The sequence below is a fragment of the Pogona vitticeps genome, chromosome 4 (assembly GCF_051106095.1).
Source record: "Pogona vitticeps strain Pit_001003342236 chromosome 4, PviZW2.1, whole genome shotgun sequence".
In the NCBI taxonomy this organism is placed as follows: Eukaryota; Metazoa; Chordata; class Lepidosauria; order Squamata; family Agamidae; genus Pogona; species Pogona vitticeps.
Window position 1 is genome coordinate 215363970 of NC_135786.1, and position 19956 is coordinate 215383925.

The following is a 19956-nucleotide window of genomic DNA, read 5'->3' on the forward strand; positions in this document are numbered from 1 at the left end:
ATTCTTGATAAGCTTCGAGACCTTGGACTCAAGGTGAATCTTGCCAAATCCCATCTCGAACCATCACAAACCGCCAATTATATTGGAGTGTACTTCGATTCCCTACAAGTCAGGGCCTTCATCTTTAAGGAGAAGATGGTCAAATTAATAAGAGCAATATAACCTTTTTGACTTCTAGCCTTGGTATCAGCATGTCAAACCCAACACCTCCTCGGTCTCATGGTTTCCACAACTGCCATTATCCAACATGCTTGGCTGAAAATGAGGTCCCTCCAGTCATGGTATCTGTCACTCTTCGATCCCATGCCAGGCGTCCTGTCCAAGCGTCTCACAGTGACTTACGAGCTTGCCCATCAGCTCACTTGGTGGATGTTTCTTCCACATCTACTTGTCGGAAGACCCCTTCTACTACTTCAGCTCACAATACAAGTCAGCACCGACACCAGCCCCTCGGGCTGGGGGGCACATTGTCAGCATCACAGACAAGAACAGTTATTACACATAAATAACCTTGAACTTTTAGCAATCATCAAGGCTTTTCACACCTTCTTACTCATCATTGCAGGGCAAGCTGTACAACTGGCTACAGACAATACAACAGCCCTTTATTACATGAACAAACAGGGAGGCATGCACTCCCTCTCATTACTATACCTGGCGTTCGAGCTCTGGGAGTGGCGTTACCTACACCACATTTTCCCAGTAGCAGTACACGTCTCCACAGACAACAATCAACTTGCAGACCATCTCAGTCGCCTCAGCACAAGAACACACAAGTAATCATTGGATGACAATGTTTTCGATCTTCTCTGCCACCAGTGGGAGTTCCCGTCCATCAATGTCTTCGCCTCCAAGACCAACGCCAAGTGTCACCGATATTGCTCCTGTGCCGGTACCAGCAAGAACTCACTAGGAGATGCCTTTATGATAGATTGGAATGACAAATTCCTCTACCTCTTCCCTCCGATACCACTCATTCAACGCACCATTCTTCGGCTTCTTTAATTTCACTCGAATACCATACTTCTCGCCCTGTGGTGGCCACGACAACAATGTTTCATGCACCCAAGGTTGATGTCGACAGATGTTCTCCATCTCCCCTCGATACCCAATCTTCTCACCCAGGACAACAAGAAAGTTAACCATCCAGACATAGACCCTTTGAACCTGACAGCATGGAGAATACTCCCACCATAAGAGACATATTTGAGCGAGCTCAAAAAACTTCAACTCAACTTCTGTATTGGAGTAAATTGAGAGTTTTCCTATCCTTTGTCAACTCCCACAACTTACCTGCAATCCCTGTTTCTTTGTACTTACCTTTATCCTTCATCTCTTTCATCTCGGACTATCTCATTCTATCTTGAAGGTTTATACCTCTGCTATTGTGGTGCACCAGCCGCTTCATTCCGATTCTGCTAAGCTTTTTTCCCACCCAACTTTGGAAAAATTCCTCAAGGGACTCCACAATATTCGCCCGTCACATCAACATCCTCTTCCACAGTGGTCCTTACAGCTTGTTCTCAATGCACTTACTTGACCACCCTTTGAACCAATGGCTACTGCTAATTTTAAATTACTTTCTCTGAAAATGTTGTTCCTCGTAGCAATAACATCTGCTAAACGCACTAGCGAACTTGCTGCCCTCAGATCCAACCTACCTTTCCTCCAGTTTCACCCAGATAAAGTAACCCTCTATCTTGATGTATCGTTTTAACCTAAAGTTATCTCTGAATTTCATCTTAATCAGCCATACTCTGTTCCCTTCTCCTTACACCACTTGAGCACATGCTGCACATGCTTGATATAAGATGCTATCTGGCCTTCTACATTGATAGGACTAAGTAATTTAGAAAATCACCATGACTTTTTCTGTTTCCATGGTCCTCATAAAGGTGCTCCAGGTTCACCTCAAACTATCTCTCGATGGATTATTCAAACTATTTCATTGGCATATGAATTGACAGGCAAAACACCGCCTGAACATTTGAAGGCCTATTCTACTAGAGGGTTGTCCACCTCTACTGCACTACACTGTGGAGTTGAGCCTCCTCACATCTGCTGTGCAGCTACATGGTCTATTCCATCGACTTTCGTGAGACATTACCGTCTCAACAACCAGGCAAAAAATGATGCTGCCTTTGGCAAAGCTGTTTTGTCTTCTCTTCTACCGTGATTTCCCACCATCTGGTAAGTGAGCTTGCCAGTCACCCAATTGTGTGCATTCACAGAGACCCCGAAGAAGAAAGAGAGGTTACCTACCTGTAACCATGGTTCTTCTAGTGATCCTCTGTGAATCCACACATCCCACCCATCCTCCCCTCTGTCTGTCACATTGTCCTTTTTAATATAGCCTTTTGACAGCGGCAGACTCTTATAGGAACTGAGGGGACTTTGGGTGGGTGAAGCATCCATTCCACGGGGTAACGTCCCACTAATCAATTATCTTTAAGCTCTAGAAACTTCTGAGAGCTACTGCGCAGGCACAGAACAACCCAATTGTGTGGATTCACAGAGGACCACTAGAAGAACCATGGTTACAGGTAGGTAGCCGCTCTTTCCTGTAATGGCCAGTTGTGATTTTTTTGTATATCTGAGTTATACACTCACAAGGAGGGGCCCCCAGGAAAGTTCTCCCAGACACCTAGAACCACCAGAAAGCACATAGAAGTTTCTACAGACTCTCCTCTACAATCCCTCCAAGTTTGGTGAAGATTGGGTTTGCAACATCCAAGTTATACAACCCAATCTTCACCAAACATGAAGGGATTGTAGAGGAGAGTTATGGGAAGCGGCTCTTTGATTTAGGCATTTCTATGTGCTTGGGAGGCCATTTAATAGCCAAACAGATATATGAATCAGAAATGCTAACAAATTATTGATTTGTATTCATTGGGGGCATTGGTTCATGTGAATATGAATGATGAATCAGGGATTTTTGAACGAATTTGGTCATTTATTTTTTAATTTGTGCCATCCCTAGTTCACATATATTATGTATTCAAAATATTTATATCCCACCATTCTCCATAAAATGAAGGTGCCAGCATTGTATCAGTATGTTCTTGGAGGACATAACCCAAAAGGGCAGAAGCAATGACTTCAAGTTTAATTATTGGTCCCATTTGCAATTTTTTTCTAGAAAGACATTTTAAATCACTGGAATTATGCTCTTGCAATTATGAAATGCTAAATGTTATATATATATATATATATAAAAACAGCTAGATTGTTTTTCTTTGTTTGTGAAGGCAAATGAACATGAGGAAGAGGACACAGAGATGAGTGCTTCAGAAAGTGCTACAGTAAATCACCACAATGCTAAAAGAAAGTTTGAAACAACAGTGCTATTGAAGAGCCCAGAAAGGCTGGTAATTTCTAAACCATCAAATGCCTATGAATTTGGTCAAATTTTAAATATTTTGAACACTAATAAGGACATCACTGCTTGCGCAGAGTTATTAAAAATGATTGAGCCAGAAGATCTGCCGGCACTTCTGAGCAATAAACTAGAAGGAGATATATTTTTAATATTTATCCAAGCCCTACAATCAGATGTATTTTGCCAGGATCTTGGCCTAGTCTACCAGCATCTTGTCCATCTGAGTAAAGCTGAAAGATTTAAGGTAAGCACCCATATGTCTTTATTGTAAACTGTTTCAAAGCATATACATTATAAAGACATGTTAGTTAATGCTATCTTACCATTGCTAACCATACACATTTTCCCCTTTTCAGATGGTGCGGACTCTTCTAAGTAGGAATGAAGTGGAACAGGTTCAACAGCTGTTTGATTCTCTTGCAAAAGAGCAAAACCAAGAGTATTCTTTAGATGATCTGGAGAGCCTTAAGAGAGACTTTGAACTTTAACGAATTTCATTTTATATTTCACCTGTTGCATGGAATCTCTTGATGCTTGCAGGAAAGGCATATAAACTATGCAGACTTGCATGCGGGTAACAACAGTCTTTTATCTGGACTGTTGGATACTCTGCATATTTTCTACATGCACACTAAATGAGTATGTTCTTCCATCTTGTGTATATATTTTATCCACCACTGTATACACACACTACTGTATATTAATAGGCTTGTTCACTCATTATTTGTGTTGCACATTTGTACCAAGGGAGATGTTGGAAACAATACTTAGACTTGCACATTCCTTTTAGAGAGAACAGAAATGAGAACAACCCTTCTTTTAAACAGTAGATGATGAGCTAGTGAGGTCACAGTTCAGAGAGGCAATTTACAAGTAAACAATCTTCTAGCAATAGCTCCAGTAAAGCAGTATGCTCCTCTGATAATTCAAATATGCCTCACTAGTTTGAGGTGTATTGATGGGATTGTGTATAGCTATTCATTTTACATATATGTTGTATTGCTTTTTCTTGTAATATAGGCATTCTTCTAAAGACATTTTTGAGAAATGGCCTTTCACATGCAGCACAGTTGATGGACAACATCTTCAGTGTAAGCCCTGTTAGTGAAACATGCATTTCTTTCAGTGAGGCTTGTGGCAAAAGGGATTTTCAGTGTAGTTTGCATAGTCTTCACTTTTTCCTGCTAAGTGAGATGGCCACCAGTATGCACAGCTCATTTTAGGGTTAGGGTTCAAACCAAGGTTCTCTTCTATTAGCCATCCACCTCATTGGTCAAACAGTTCGGCTCCCATTGAACATTGTTTTTAAGGAATACTCTGGTTCATTTCTCCTTATCTTGTGCCAGTGATACTAAAAATGTGTAGTTACATGCTTAATAGTATGGCTACATTAGTAATTTGCTGTCTGATTGCAATAAGGTATACAGTACTTTCATTTTCTTTAGTACCACTTCCTCTCGGGATGTAAAGATATGTTTTGTACAACTGATGTATTACAAGTGGATAGCAGATGTGAAGCAGTATTCATGATATAAACATGTGCAGTAGCAACAGGACTATTATATTTGTAAATCAGAGATGAGCTATTTATTGTTAGTGTGTATATCAAATTTTATTATGAAAGGCATTGCTCAGGTACTTGCACCACTTTGAAGGTGGTATTATTTTGTCATAACTTTCCTTGATTAAATACCATTGATTCAAATGTTATATATAGATTAACAAAGAATTTACCTATTTGACATGTTTTCCGTTGACGAATCTTCAAAAGTTATTTAAAAATAAATATATTTGTGATCCTGCCTTTTCACTGCCACGGTCCCTTAATGTCATAGATTTCATATGCACTCTATGAGTGCCCAAGGTATTTTACTAAGAAGTTGCATTAATATAGACCCCAGCTACTATACATGCCATTTTAAATCTTTGGTTTTAATCTATACATGTCAACTTTGACTTTTTTTTTCCTATCAGAAGATATGACATGTCCTTCACTACAGTTCAGTGTCCTTTATAAACTTTGCTGCCTCAGTTCTGTTCATGTCTGTGGCTAGACAATTTGAGAAAAGATCAGTGGCAGTAATAATATAAATGTCTCCTTCCAGTGCCATTGTTAGAGCAGGAGGAAGACGTGATATTCTGTGGATCAACTCAAGATTTTGTGGTGGACTTAAATTGATCTTAAGTCTAACTTAAGTCCACCACCAATTTAAGTCCACGTAAGAGCCTCATGGCACAGTGGTTAAACCGCTGTACTGCAGCCAAAACTGTGCTCACGACCTGGGGTTCAAATCCCAGGTAGCCGGCTCAAGGCTGACTCAGCCTTCTATCCTTCTGAGGTCAGTAAAATGAAAACCCAGCTTACTGGGGGTGGGGTGTCAATGTGTAGCCTGCATATTTAACTTGTAAACCGCCCAGAGAGTGCTTGAAGCAGCACACTTTGCTTTGCTTTGCTTTAACTGGCCAAAGTCCAGTTGCAAATTAAAACTGGAGTAGGCCCAGTGAAACAGTGGGGATCTGGTTAGTCCTTAAGTTCCATTGATTCAGTGGGCCTATTCTAGTTGTGACTACCAGATTTCAGCCACTGTTTTGATTCAAATTATACTTTTCGAATAAAACTCAACTCGACAGAATGAGGCAGGGCTAGGGAGCATTCGAATCCCACATTTCACATTATAAAAACTCACTCAATGTGCTAAAATATGCAGTAAGTCATGTAAATGCAATAAAGGAGTTGAGCATAGCTGATATATGAGACCACAGCACGAGAGCCACTATGGACAACTCGTTTTGAATCATATCCTTACTCAAAACTATTGTGTCATTGTCTTAGTACAACTACATTAATTTTCCAATTTCGGTTCTTTATTTTATCTGACATGAGTTTTGTGCATTATTATTCAAAGTGGTTGGTTGTTACAACTCCCTCTGTATCTTTAATACTATATTACCAATTTTCTGTTGCTTGTTCTCTTGAACAAGCTAGTCAAATCAAATGTTAATGAAGATTCTAATTCAGTCTCCATATATGAATCTCCGTATTCTATTTATATAATATAAAATATAATATTCTATTTATATATATATAAAAAAGGATATCAGACATATTAATATGTACAAATTGCTTGTAATGTACAAGGTTGTGAATTCATGTGTACAAAGCTATTTAAAAAAAAATCAAAGCAGCATAATAAACTAAACTCTGCTAAATGACCATGTATGTTAAACTAACAATCTACCAGGCCACACTATTAATTTTGTATCTAACTAGGTATTTGAGGTGAGGATTCCATCTCCTCTAGTTTAAACAGTTCCATTTAGCCTCAGCAATTGTTTTTTACTTACTTTTTTCCAATACTGTATCAGTAAAAATCCTAGAAAAGTTTATGACGACTTTTTTAGCCACCAAATACTAAAAACTGGCAATGAATGTACTTATGTCTTCTGTTTTAAAACCAGACCCCTGAATTATTAAATTCTGTGCCACACTGCTGATCATCAGTGGGAGCAGGGGTTTTTTAATAATGTTTTTTAAAAGGTAGGAGCAATGCTCTTTCAAAATCTTTCACTGGTTAGAGATATATGACATGCAAGTGGTATGTTTTGTCCTGTCCTGGAATGCTAATAGGTTTACAATAAAATGCTACTACGGTGCTTCATTTAGAACTTGAGAGTAATTTTAGCTTACTCATCCTTTGATCTCTTGTTAGATTTCCATCTTAAACTGAAGTAACCTTACTCTTTCAGTCCGATACTCAATATGTAACATTCATTTCTCTAGTGTTCCCCAGCAAGTGATAAACAGAGGCATATTGCTGTAAGATACTGGGAAGAAATATATAGCTAACCTGACTAGTTGTCATTGTCATATTTTGTGAACTTGTCTAGTTCCCTTTTAAAATTGCTCATCTTTATAGCCATTCTGTTTAATAGCAAGCTTCACTGCTATGTGAAGAAATACAATGCTGGTACTGCTCATGACACTAACAAACCTCAATATGACATTGCCCCTGTCTCCGGCAGCTTGCTCAGTATGAAGTCACTGAGCTGTCCAATCTCACAGCCAGATAATTTGTAAAACATTGTGTGAGATGGAGAATTTTTGACCCTCCAAATCAGTGGTGGGATTCAGCAGGTTCGCACCAGTTCTACAGAACCGGTAGCTAATGTATTATTGGTTCTGCAGAACCTTTTGTTGGTCTGCTGAATCCCACCACTGATCCTGGCCAGTGGTGGGATTCAGCAGGTTTGCACCAGTTCTACAGAACCGGTAGCTAATGTATTATTGATTCTGCAGAACCGTTTGTTGGCCTGCTGAATCCCACCACTGCTCCAAATGCTTGGAACTGTAGAAGTGCCAGTATGAAGCCCCTGCTAGCACTGTCACTGTTAAGGGGATATGGGCACTGATATCTAAAACATCTGGAAACTTAAATTTCTTCATGTCTGAAATAAAGGTTAGCAACTTGAACACTGATTTTCATCTGCTTCAAAGAAATGAAAACTTACATGTTACAATTAATGTTACTCATGTGCACAATGTCACGTGCTCTTATTTTTCAGCATGATAATGCAATCCATGAAACAATTGTAGAATGTTAAAGAAAAAGTTGCAGCTGCAATAAAATACGATGTATTTTCACCTTTTAATAGCCATGTTATTTTAAAAATAAGTATCTCATCTTTGTAGCAATAGAGAAGCTTCAGAAAATTAGTATGAGTAAACTACTTGCTGAGGTCTTCAGAGCCAAAGGAGATGCTAAAATAAGGCCACTAGTAGTCCAATGTTCAACAGCTAATTACCCCAATCTCTCCCCACCTATGGGAGACATCTGACAGCACCCAGACCTAACAGAGGAAATGGTACAGTGGCATAGGCAGTGGTCCCCAACCGTGGGCCTCCAGCTGTTCTTAGACTACAACTCCCAGAAGCCTTCACCACCACCTCTGCTGCCCAGGATTTCTGGGAGTTGAAGTCCAAGAACATCTGGAGGCCAAAGGTTGGGGGCCACTGGCATAGAGTACTCGACGTCAACATGTTTGGATGCCAGAGAGTATACATACATCATACACATACTCTATAAGCTGGGGTGCAGAAGTGTTCAATTTTACTATTGACTATGAAAGTAGGGCTGACACTGGACATTTGTTACTGGACAAATACACACTGCTCATCCCTGATTCAAGTATTCTGATCACATTAAAAATTTAATGTACATACTGTCACATATCTCAGACTTTAAAATACAGGAAAATATGAGTATCACAACCTTGCTGAATGAGTCCTCTAGTTACTTGACAGAAGTTAGTACCTTATAGATCTTGTGGATCCTAGGCTGTTTTGGGATCATGTCATCCTACATGTGCAGTGTAAAGTTATGTAAAAGGATTCCAGCCATTAAGGGAAAATTCAGACCTGAAATTTAGCACAGATATTATAAAATCATGATTGGCTAGATAGGTCTAACTCTTTGACTAGCTGTGATGCCTGGGAGGATTTTGGGAACTGTAGTCCAACCAAGCTACCTGGGGGCATCTTGGAGTTCTGGTCTTTGCACAGATAGTAGATTTCTCAACTTAAACTAGATATGCCATATTTCAACTTGCCATGCTAGCTGGAATATCCTGGGAGCTATAGTCCAAAAAAGTTATTTTTCTGGGATCCTTAAGTTTTTGACCTGGGTAAAATCAATTTGTTACTCTTAGCCTGTCCACCTTGCTAAATAATTGCAAAAATTTTGACCTTGCAGATTGCCAGAATGTGAAGAAAGCATCATTACGCTTTGAAGAACAGGAGAAATATAGGACTGCAAACAAAGCAGAAAGAGAGGTTAAAGGTCCAAAGCTAAGGCTATGCAAATAAACTTGAGTACAGACTTTCAAGAAAGGGTTTTCAAAACATCTGTTTTAATTGTGTAGTTATGAGAAGAATTAGAAAAAGTGTTAGCAATGCTAAGTTTACGTAATTGGTTAAGAAGAATCCAGAACAGGAACTACCAGAATTAAATCTAGTGCACTCCAAAAGAAATCTTTCAACGCTTTATATTTAGCCAAGTGTGGAGTATGAACAGCATGCACGATTGTTTTCCTATCTTGGCAGCAGCTTCTTTCCTAGCCTCGGCCCTGCAGTCACATAAAAGTATCAGTGAGTAAACAAACTTACGAAATAAAACATCTACACATCAAGCTTATGGCAGTTTGCTGCCAATATTTCCCAATTGTGTTATGGCCATGTAAAAATGTAACAGGATTTTGGCCATAGCCTGAGAGTGGGGAACATTTGGCACTCCAGATATTTTGGCCTACAACTCTTGTAACCCTTTACCGTTGTAACCCTTTTCCATCAACTGGTGGGCTTATGGAAACTGAAATCTAAAACATCTGAAAGATCAAAAGTTTCCCACCCAATTTACAGCCTGATTAGTGTTACCCGTTTTCAAACCATAACTCTTCTACTGAGAACTATGGGAACCAAATTGGTAGCCATAACTACATGTTAATATCACCATCCACCTGAACACACAGAAGGAAAACTTAACTTTCAGATAAGCACAGCAAACCACTAAAACAATTTTTGAAGTGCAGAAGATGAAATAATTGGCTAAAATCCTGCTGAAAAAGATTTACTATGGCATCACCCACAGCAATTTTTTTCAGAAATAAAACATTTTCTATTCTTCTGCCAAAGGTCTTTAAGCTCCTCTAAAATCCCTTTCCTTCTTCATGGATTGCTGCCTTGTCGTGGCGAAGGGGCTTGAGTAACTCAGAGAAACTATGGGCTATGCCGTGCAGGGACACCCAAGACGGACAGGACATAGTGGAGAGTTCCGACTAAACGCAATCCACCTGGAGTAGGAAATGGCAAGCCACTCCAGTATCTTTGCCAAGAACGCCCCATGATCAGAAACAAAAGGCTAAAAGATATGACGCTGGAAGATGGGCCCCTCAGGTCGGAAGGCGTCCAACATGCTACTGAGGAAGAGCGGAGGACAAGTACAAGTAGCTCCAGAGCTAATGAAGTGGTTGGGCCAAAGCCGAAAGGACGCTCAGCTGTGGACGTGCCTGGAAGTGAAAGGAAAATCCAATGCTGCAAAGAAAAATACTGCATAGGAACCTGGAATGTAAGATCTCTGAACATTGGGAAGCTGGAGGTGGTCAAACAGGAGATGGCAAGAATAAACATCGACATCCTGGGTATCAGTGAACTAAAATGGACAGGAATGGGCGAATTCAGCTCAGATGATTATCATATCTACTATTGTGGACAAGAATCCCGTAGAAGGAATGGAGTAGCCCTCATAGTCAACAAAAGAGTGGGAAAAGCTGTAATGGGATACAATCTCAAAAATGATAGAATGATGTCAATACGAATCCAAGGCAGACCATTCAACATCACAATAATCCAAGTTTATGCACCAACCAGCATTGCTGAGGAGACTGAAATTGAACAATTCTATGAAGATTTACAACACCTTCTAGAACTGACACCAAAGAAAGATGTTCTTCTCATTCTAGGGGACTGGAATGCTAAAGTAGGGAGCCAAGAGATAAAAGGAACAACAGGGAAGTTTGGCCTTGGAGTTCAGAACGAAGCAGGACAAAGGCTAATAGAGTTTTGTCAAGAGAATAAGCTGGTCATCACAAACACTCTTTTCCAACAACACAAGAGGCGACTCTATACATGGAAATCACCAGATGGGCAATATCGAAATCAGATTGATTATATTCTCTGCAGCCAAAGATGGAGAAGCTCTATACAGTCAGCAAAAACAAGACCTGGAGCTGACTGCGGTTCTGATCATCAGCTTCTCATAGCAAAATTCAAGCTTAGACTGAAGAGATTAGGAAAAACCACTGGGCCACTCAGGTATAATCTAAACCAAATCCCTTATGAATACACAGTGGAAGTAAAGAACAGATTTAAGGAACTAGATTTGGTGGACAGAGTGCCTGAAGAACTTTGGATAGAGGCTCGTAACATTGTCCAGGAGGCAGCAACGAAAACCATCCCAAAGAAAAGGAAATGCAAGAAAGCAAAGTGGCTGTCCAACGAGGCCTTAGAAATAGCAGAGAGGAGAAGGGAAGCAAAATGCAAGGGAGATAGGGAAAGTTACAGAAACTTGAATTCAGACTTCCAAAGAATAGCAAGGAGAGACAAGAGGGCCTTCTTAAATGAACAATGCAAAGGAACAGAGGAAGATAACAGAAAAGGAAAGACCAGAGATCTGTTCAGGAAAATTGGACATATTAGAGGAACATTTTGCGCAAAGATGAACATGATAAAAGACAAAAATGGGAGGGACCTAACAGAAGCAGAAGACGTCAAGAAGAGGTGGCAAGAATACACAGAGGAATTATATCAGAAAGATGTGGATATCCCGGACAACCCAGACAATGTAGTTGCTGACCTTGAGCCAGACATCCTGGAGAGCGAAGTCAAGTGGGCCTTAGAAAGCCTGGCTAACAACAAGGCCAGTGGAGGTGATGGCATTCCAGCTGAACTATTTAAAATCTTGAAAGATGATGCTGTTAATGTGCTACATTCAATATGCCAGCAAGTTTGGAAAACTCAACAGTGGCCAGAGGATTGGAAAAGATCAGTCTACATCCCAATCCCAAAGAAAGGCAGTGCCAAAGAATGCTCCAACTACCGTACAATTGCACTCATTTCACACGCTAGCAAGGTTATGCTCAAAATCCTGCAAGGTAGGCTTCAGCAGTATGTGGACCGAGAACTCCCAGAAGTACAAGCTGGATTCCGAAGAGGCAGAGGAACTCGAGACCAAATTGCTAACTTGCGCTGGATTATGGAGAAAGCCAGAGAGTTCCAGAAAAATATCTACTTCTGCTTCATTGACTATGCGAAAGCCTTTGACTGTGTGGACCACAGCAAACTATGGCAAGTTCTTAAAGAAATGGGAGTGCCTGACCACCTTATCCATCTCCTGAGAAACCTATATGTGGGACAGGAAGCAACAGTTAGAACTGGTCATGGAACAACTGAGTGGTTCAAAATTGGGAAAGGAGTACGGCAAGGCTGTATATTGTCCCCCAGCTTATTTAACTTATATGCAGAATACATCATGCGGAAGGCTGGACTGGAAGAAACCGAAGCCGGAATTAAGATTGCTGGAAGAAATATCAACAACCTCCGATATGCAGATGATACCACTCTGATGGCAGAAAGTGAGGAGGAATTAAAGAACCTTGTAATGAGAGTGAAAGAGGAGAGTGCAAAAAACGGTCTGAAACTCAACATCAAAAAAACTAAGATCATGGCCACTGGTCCCATCACCTCCTGGGAAATAGAAGGGGAAGATATGGAGGCAGTGTCAAATTTTATCTTCCTGGGCTCCATGATCACTGCAGATGGAGACAGCAGCCCTGAAATTAAAAGACGCCTTCTTCTTGGGAGGAGAGCGATGACAAATCTTGACAGCATCTTGAAAACCAGAGACATCACCTTGCCAACAAAAGTCCGAATAGTCAAAGCTATGGTTTTTCCTGTCGTGATGTATGGAAGTGAGAGCTGGACCATAAAGAAAGCAGACCGCCGAAGAATTGATGCCTTTGAATTGTGGTGCTGGAGGAGGCTCTTGAGAATCCCCTGGACTGCAAGGAGAACAAACCTATCAGTTCTAAAGGAAATCAACCCTGAGTGCTCACTGGAGGGACAGATCCTGAAGCTGAGGCTCCAGTACTTTGGCCATCTAATGAGAAGAAAAGACTCCCTGGAAAAGACCCTGATGTTGGGAAAGTGTGATGGCAAGAGGAGAAGGGGACGACCGAGGATGAGATGGCTGGACAGTGTCTGTGAAGCAACCAACATGAACCTGACTCAACTCCGGGAGGCAGTAGAAGACAGGAGGGCCTGGCGTGCTCTGGTCCATGGGGTCACGAAGAGTCGGACACGACTAAACGACTAAACACACACACAAAATCCCTTTCATCAGTAGAAAGCTGTTGGTGGCCACTGGACAGCAGGGGGAAGGTCTTTTACAGTAATTACTAAAAAATCTGTGCCACCAGTCAAGTTATCGTAGCTATGGGGAACTTGGGCAATTAAAACTTCCCTCTTCTGTCCCATAGCCCTCAGAGGGTTCCCAACAATGAAAAGATTCCACAGGAGTCTTAGGGCTTTTGGGGGAGAAATTGGAAATGTTTTCTTTCTGAAAAACTGCCATGGCTGATGTCATCATCAGCTTTGTGCACCTTAATTTATGCAACAGGATTTCAGCCAATGGATAATTACATACATAGCACTTCTATATTTCCTCAACTGGACTGAATTCGTATTATTCACTTCTAGCACTTGGTTCTCATTTATGCAATATAATTCTCAAACTAGATTAGGGAAAATACATATTTTCCTGGTGGACTCTGAGAACCAAGTAAGACTAAAATGTGAGACTAAAGAACCATAGCTACTTGTTACATGCCATCAAGTCACCTCTGACGTATGACAATGGCATGAATTATGTCTTCCAAAAGGTCCTATTATTTTAACTATTTACTCAGATATGTCACAATCATATTAGCTTATAAATATGAAACAGGTGTTTACATTTTAAAGCTCAGTTATCAAATATTTCTGCTGCATCAAAGGGACTATTCAGATCAATAGTGGTATTATGAAGTGATATGCGGGCCTGGGTATCAGGATGATTCAGAACTTTGCATCATTGGCAAATACTGTCTTTGAAGAAAATAACGGGGTGGCTACTGATACCATTTATTTACTATTACTGCTGCTAACATTTAAATAATGAATAGACATGGGCATGAATACAAAAATGAATTGTGGTTTGTTGAACATTTGTCCCTTCCTATTTGTGAGATCTGGAGACCCCCCGCAAATACAAAGGGACAAATATAGACCTTTTATAATTGTCCGTTCTTCTCTCTGCCTATACCTGCACAGGCCAGAGAGAGGAAGGCTGACAGAAGGAAATCAGCCTTGTTGTCATTGCAAACAGTGCGGGTGGGGGGCTGGGGAGAATTCCCTTTGGTCAGGCTTCCATTGTCTGCCTATGCAGACTGAAGGGAATCTACACACACTACACACTACACACACACACACACACACAGAGAGAGAGAGAGAGAGAGAGAGAGAGAGAGAGAGAGAGAGAGAGCACTTTTTACAATGGAACAGAAGCTAGGCTGCTGGAACAGAAACCATCTTTCTGGCAGCCTAACATTCATTCCAGCGGAGGCAGCAGCAGAGCAGGAGGAGGCAGCAGGATAAAGTAGGGATTGGGACGTGACAGGGCAGTGGGGAGGGGATGGGGGCACACTGTGGGGGCATGGGACCAGAAGACCCAAGAAACCAATGAATTGATTTGTCGTTCTTCAGGTCACCAGGGGCAAATTCATGGTTCGTCCCCATCTCTATACAACCATATGAGAATCTGTTTGCTCCTAACAGTATTAACTAGGTCGGTGGTTCCCAACCTTGGGCCCCCAGATATTCTTGTACTAAAACTCCCAGAAGCTTTCACAATTAGCTGTGTTGGCCATAATTTCTGAGAGTTGTAGTCCAGAAACATCTGGGGACCCAAGGTAAGGCTTCTTCCTTTACAGTGCAACCCACTTGCTAGATTTTGGATTAGTTGCAGAGGAGTTTCATATAATAATTATTTCTATTCCAAAGTACTAATATCCATGTAAATTAGGTCAATATGGATTTGTCAAGAGCAAATCCTGCCAGACCAAGCTTATCTCATTTTTGATCAGGTAACCTCCCTCGTAGTAAGTGGGAATGCTGTAGATGCAATATATCTTGACTTCAGCAATGTGCCCCATGATACTCTGATTAGCAAGCTAACTAGCTGTGGGCTGGATAGAACAAGTGTCAGATGGATGCACAGTTGGTTACAGAACTGTACTGAGAGAGCGCTTATCAATGTTTCCTTCTCAAAGTGGGAAAGGTAACTAATGGGTGCCCCAAGGCTCAGTCCTGGGCCCTGTGCTCCTCAACATTTTTATTAATGACTTGGATGAGGGACTGCAAGGAACACTTATCAAATCTGAAGATGATACATAATTGTGAAGAATAGGTAATACCTTGAAAGACCAGAACAAAATTCAAACAGATCTTGATAGGCTTGAGCACTGGACTGAAAAAAAGAAAATGAAATTTAACAGGGATAAGTGCAAAGTTCTATATCTAGGAAAAAAGACCTAACACAGTTACAAGATGAGGAATACTTGGCTCAGTAATACCATGAGCAAGAAGGATACTGGAATTGTGGATCTCAAGCTGAATACGAGCTAACAGTGTGATGTGGCTGCAAAAAAGGCAAATGCTATTTTAGGTTGCATTAACAGAAGTACAGTCTCAAAATCCTGTGAGGTACTAGTCTCCGTTTATTTGGCACTGTATAGCCTTTATCTTCAGTACTGTGTCTAGTTCTGGCACCACACTTTAAGAACAATGACAACAAACTGGAGCAAGTTCAGAGGGCAAAAAAAGATGATCAAGGGACCGGAAACCAAGCTTTATGAGGAAGGACTGGAAGAACTGGACATGCTTAGCTTTGAGAAAAGAAGACAGAGGGGAGGTCTGATAACACTTTTCAAATACTTAAAAGGTAGTCATACAGAGGAGGGCAGGATTTATTCTTGCACATCCCAGAGTGCAGGACACATAATAATAGGCTGAAGATATAGGAAGCCAGATTTCATTTGAATATCAGGAAAACCTTCCTGTTAGAGCAGTATGACAATGGAACCAATTACTTTGGCAGATGGAGTCCTCTAACGCTGGAGACATTAAAGAGAAAATTGGAGAATTGTCTATCAGATATATTTTCATTTGGATTCCTGCACTGAACAAGGGGTGGACTTAATAATCTTATAGTCCCTTTCCAACTCCATGATTCTAACATTTTGGAAATAATGATGGATGGAGTGCCACAGTCCTGAGATTAGTATCACAGTACAGAATTCAATATTGTTATGAACATCTTAGATGAAGTATGGAGGAGATGCTCTTCAAAGTTGTAGATGTCATCAAGCTGGAAGGGTAGCTAATGTTTTTGGAAACAGAATCAGAATCCAAGATAACCTTAACAGAAAAACTAGGACAACACAAAAGGAGTTTCAAAAGAAAATATAAAAATTCTTCATTTAGGCAGGAAAAAACAGATCATAAATATCACGAGTGACAGCTGGCTTTGCACTAGTGTATGTGGAAAAAATATCTAGGGAGTTTAATAGACCACAAGCTATGAGTCAAGTGATGCAGTGTCAAAAAAGTAAATGTAATATTTAGTTGTACTGACAGAACTATAGTGTCCAGATGAGAAGATAACAGTAGTACTGCACTGCTTTGTTTGGATTTCATCTGCAATACTGTACCCAGTTCTGGTTATTACAGTTTAAGAATATAGAGAAGCTGGAATATATCCAGAAAAGGGCATCAATGGTGGTAAAGTCTGAAAACGAAGCCCTTTCAGGAATGGCTGAACAAGCTAGGTATGTTTGGCCTGGAGGCAAGGGAAATGATATTTGATGGGCTGTCAAATGGAAGATGGAGGATGCTTACCTTCTGTAGCTCCAGAGAGTAGAATCTCAAGTACTGGATTCAAATGACAAGAAAGGAGATTTCGCCTGGATGTTAGGAAGAACACTTTGACAGAAGAGTGGAATGGACCACACCAGCTTCCAGCTGGGGCATTGGTGGATGGGCAAGTTCTCTGCAAGCCCAATTTCTGTGCGATGAAACACAGAAACTTCTACATGCAGTGTAGAAAATCAAAACTTAATTCCATTCCTTCCCATTTTTCAAAATCACCTACTCAACTAAGCAGAGAATCCACCAAGAATGTATGGTTTCTTAAAACCAACTGGAAGAAACCTCAGATCAATGGAAGAGAAGACTACAAATGCAATATAAATTGCTTACCTACCATGCTTTGAAACTGTGTTTACATCCCATACCAATAAAGTAGATGCATAATAAACTTTTTTTCAAGAACAAGAGAACAAATAAAATAGTACTCAGACATTTATTTCAGGTAAAATGCAGTTTACACACATCTTGAGAGCAAAAAAAGCAACAAATATACAAATATCATAACAGGTGTTACAAAGTAACATATCTGGCACTAGTGTTATAAGCTGATTAAAGAAAATAGTAAGGGGAGGCCATGGGAATTGGGCTGTAACCCATGGCAGCTTGCTTCTCACACATCCAACTTTCAGTAGCACCATAATGGCAACTTACAAAATAGAATGAATAACAAAATATTGGAGGCTGTTTTGCCAAGATCCACATGTCTCCCTTTTTTGCAGGGTGGGGTGGTAGTAAGAGCAGGGAATCATAATGAACTGTGTAGCAAGCATTTTGACAGTGCAGGTGCCTGAGCTACCTTCAGCTCGTGTTCAGCTGAACAGCATCCATAAGCACAAATGGGAAGCCTCCAAAAGCCAGCCACACATGGAGCCCATCTTTTGCATATGTGCAAGCTCTGCACTGTGCTTTTTTCTGTGCATGTTTCTCGCAAAGAGATGTCAGAAAAGTTAACCACTAGAAGCCTGAGTGAGTCTTTGGTCGGCTAATACTTCAGTATTACTCATTAATCTGCCACAGTCTGTTGATCTGTTGTAATTTTTCTTTAGATTCCAAAAAGGTGGCAGAGGACAACATTCTGGAAAACTTCATAGTGAAATCATCAGACCAGGCACTTAAAACCCCAGTCTTCTCCAAAGGCACCAAGAATTAAACAGCATAACAAAGTCTCCTAATGAAAGGTGACTATCAAATTCTCAACAATGATTACAACTTAGAATGATTTTAAATCTTTGCAATACGTAGCTATCATAAACCTTATCTTCTGCTGTCAGTTGAAAGCATAATAAAATGACCTGCACCATCTTGATAAGGAGACATCATCTTGCTAACTATTATATTTCAAGTACCTTTTCATATTTAAAGTTATGCAAAATGCCATAACCTTGCTGAAGAAATGTGTATCTCAGAATTATCTAAAACAGGTTACATTCTGCTCCAGACAAAACTATCAGCACTGAAATATATTTGGTATGATTACAGCAATTAGTCAGTATATAGTTTATTCCAGCATGATGTTACGTTTCCATGTGCAAGAAATCAACTCACTGAGTTTTTACTTGGAAGTTGCAACAACTAGTCACTCTAACGTTTAACATAAGCCAGCTTTTCTCCCTGTTTGATTATACAAATACAAACCTTCAGCAAAGTTATGGCAAGGATACAAAACGTCAATATACAGTTTCATTGTAATGCACTTGTTAAAACCTTCATGTCACATCACATAGTTCTGTAACACCCAGAGTTCCAAACAAGCCTAAATAGAGAGATACAAAATGCAAATTGCATCAAAACTTTGCTTCTGCTGGCCACTTAAGTTACCTGACAAGGGCTCTTTAGTGGTAAATACATGTCTGCAGCACATAAGAGGTTTAGATCTCAGTATGAATTGTGGTATTTAACTCCACAGCATGTTGTGAATGGTTGTTGTTTGTTTCTTTTAGTGTTTCCCCAGTACCCACATCTGCACCATTAGCAGTCCCATTATTAACACATTCTTCAGCAATATAACTCAGCTGTGGAATCTCTGAGCTCGGAGCAGCTGGAATAAGCAATGAAGTGCCACTTTGGTGTGGAGAGTTTTCTAAACGGTCATTTTCTACCTCTGGGAGAATACTAACTGTAGTAAAGCGGGTATGATGATCACTGGAACCGTGGCTGCATGATGTTTTCATACTCTCCATATCAGAGCAACTAAATTCAGAAAAATGACTGGAGTGAGAATCAGCTACAGATGGGATACTGTCACTGAGAGAGGGGGAATCAAATTCACTGGAGTTTGTGCTTTGCTGTTCCAACAACTGAGCATCCATGTCCTCTCTTGTTTCATTTATCTTCATGCTACTCTTTTTTCTTAGTTTACCTTTACATTTTTTCCCTGCTGATGCATCTTTGGACCACTTGGTGGCACTAGATTTATTTTCTGACAAGCAGGCTGAGGAACAACCAGCATTACTTCGACCTGCAGCACTACCATCATCGACGCTACTGCTTCCACTATTGTGTCTGAATTTTGTGGGCTTGGATTCAATGTCTACTTGCACCTCCATACTGCTGCCATCTCTAGTTAGGAAACAGAAAGGGGGGACATATTCATATTAAAAAGCATATACATTGAATTTACCTTAGCTAAATTAAGTTGAATTTAATTGAATAAACAATTTAAAAGTATCTTTATCAAAATGAACTGATAGGTTAGAAAATATCATACAGCTTACTAAATCATCCTGTACCCCATGAACTTCACAGTGTGATAATGACAAACTTCTGGATGTCAAGCTAGACACAGGGTATTTAGAATCTGATAGCACATTCCTCCTCCAATTTTTCCCCAAGTAACACGGAATTCCACAGGGCTTCATGCCTATGGAATCAGGATTGTAAACGAATTCCAGGTTTACCTTTTTTTTTCCAACAGAGTTCCACTTCTAAATATGAAGTTGTCGTCTCATCGTATTTGACCCTCAGTTGCCAAAGAGATGAGGGATTCTAACACAGCTCT

General features: G+C 40.3%; 2 protein-coding genes across 16 annotated transcripts in view; one reads left to right on the forward strand and one right to left on the reverse strand.

Moving 5' to 3' along the window:
• The window catches only part of SPAG1 (sperm associated antigen 1), a 51927-nt gene extending 46742 nt beyond the window's left edge, over nt 1-5185 (forward strand). For 4 of the 7 annotated variants that reach the window (XM_078393612.1, XM_020785335.3, XM_020785333.3 and 1 more), the window contains exons 18-19: nt 3252-3626; nt 3739-5185. In XM_078393612.1, the coding sequence (XP_078249738.1) occupies nt 3252-3626; nt 3739-3870 (507 nt within the window). In that variant the 3' untranslated portion in view covers nt 3871-5185. Of the gene's footprint in view, nt 1-2453; nt 2479-3251; nt 3627-3738 lie in introns of those variants that run through there. The other 3 variants (XR_013545343.1, XM_072999186.2, XM_072999188.2) reach the window with 3 other exon arrangements.
• A 12192-nt stretch (nt 5186-17377) lies between these two features.
• RNF19A (ring finger protein 19A, RBR E3 ubiquitin protein ligase) overlaps nt 17378-19956 on the reverse strand; it is a 53369-nt gene continuing 50790 nt past the window's right edge. For all 9 annotated transcript variants that reach the window (XM_078393617.1, XM_078393618.1, XM_078393616.1 and 6 more), the window contains one exon: nt 17378-19517. In XM_078393617.1, the coding sequence (XP_078249743.1) occupies nt 18827-19517 (691 nt within the window). In that variant the 3' untranslated portion in view covers nt 17378-18826. The remainder of the gene's footprint in view (nt 19518-19956) is intronic.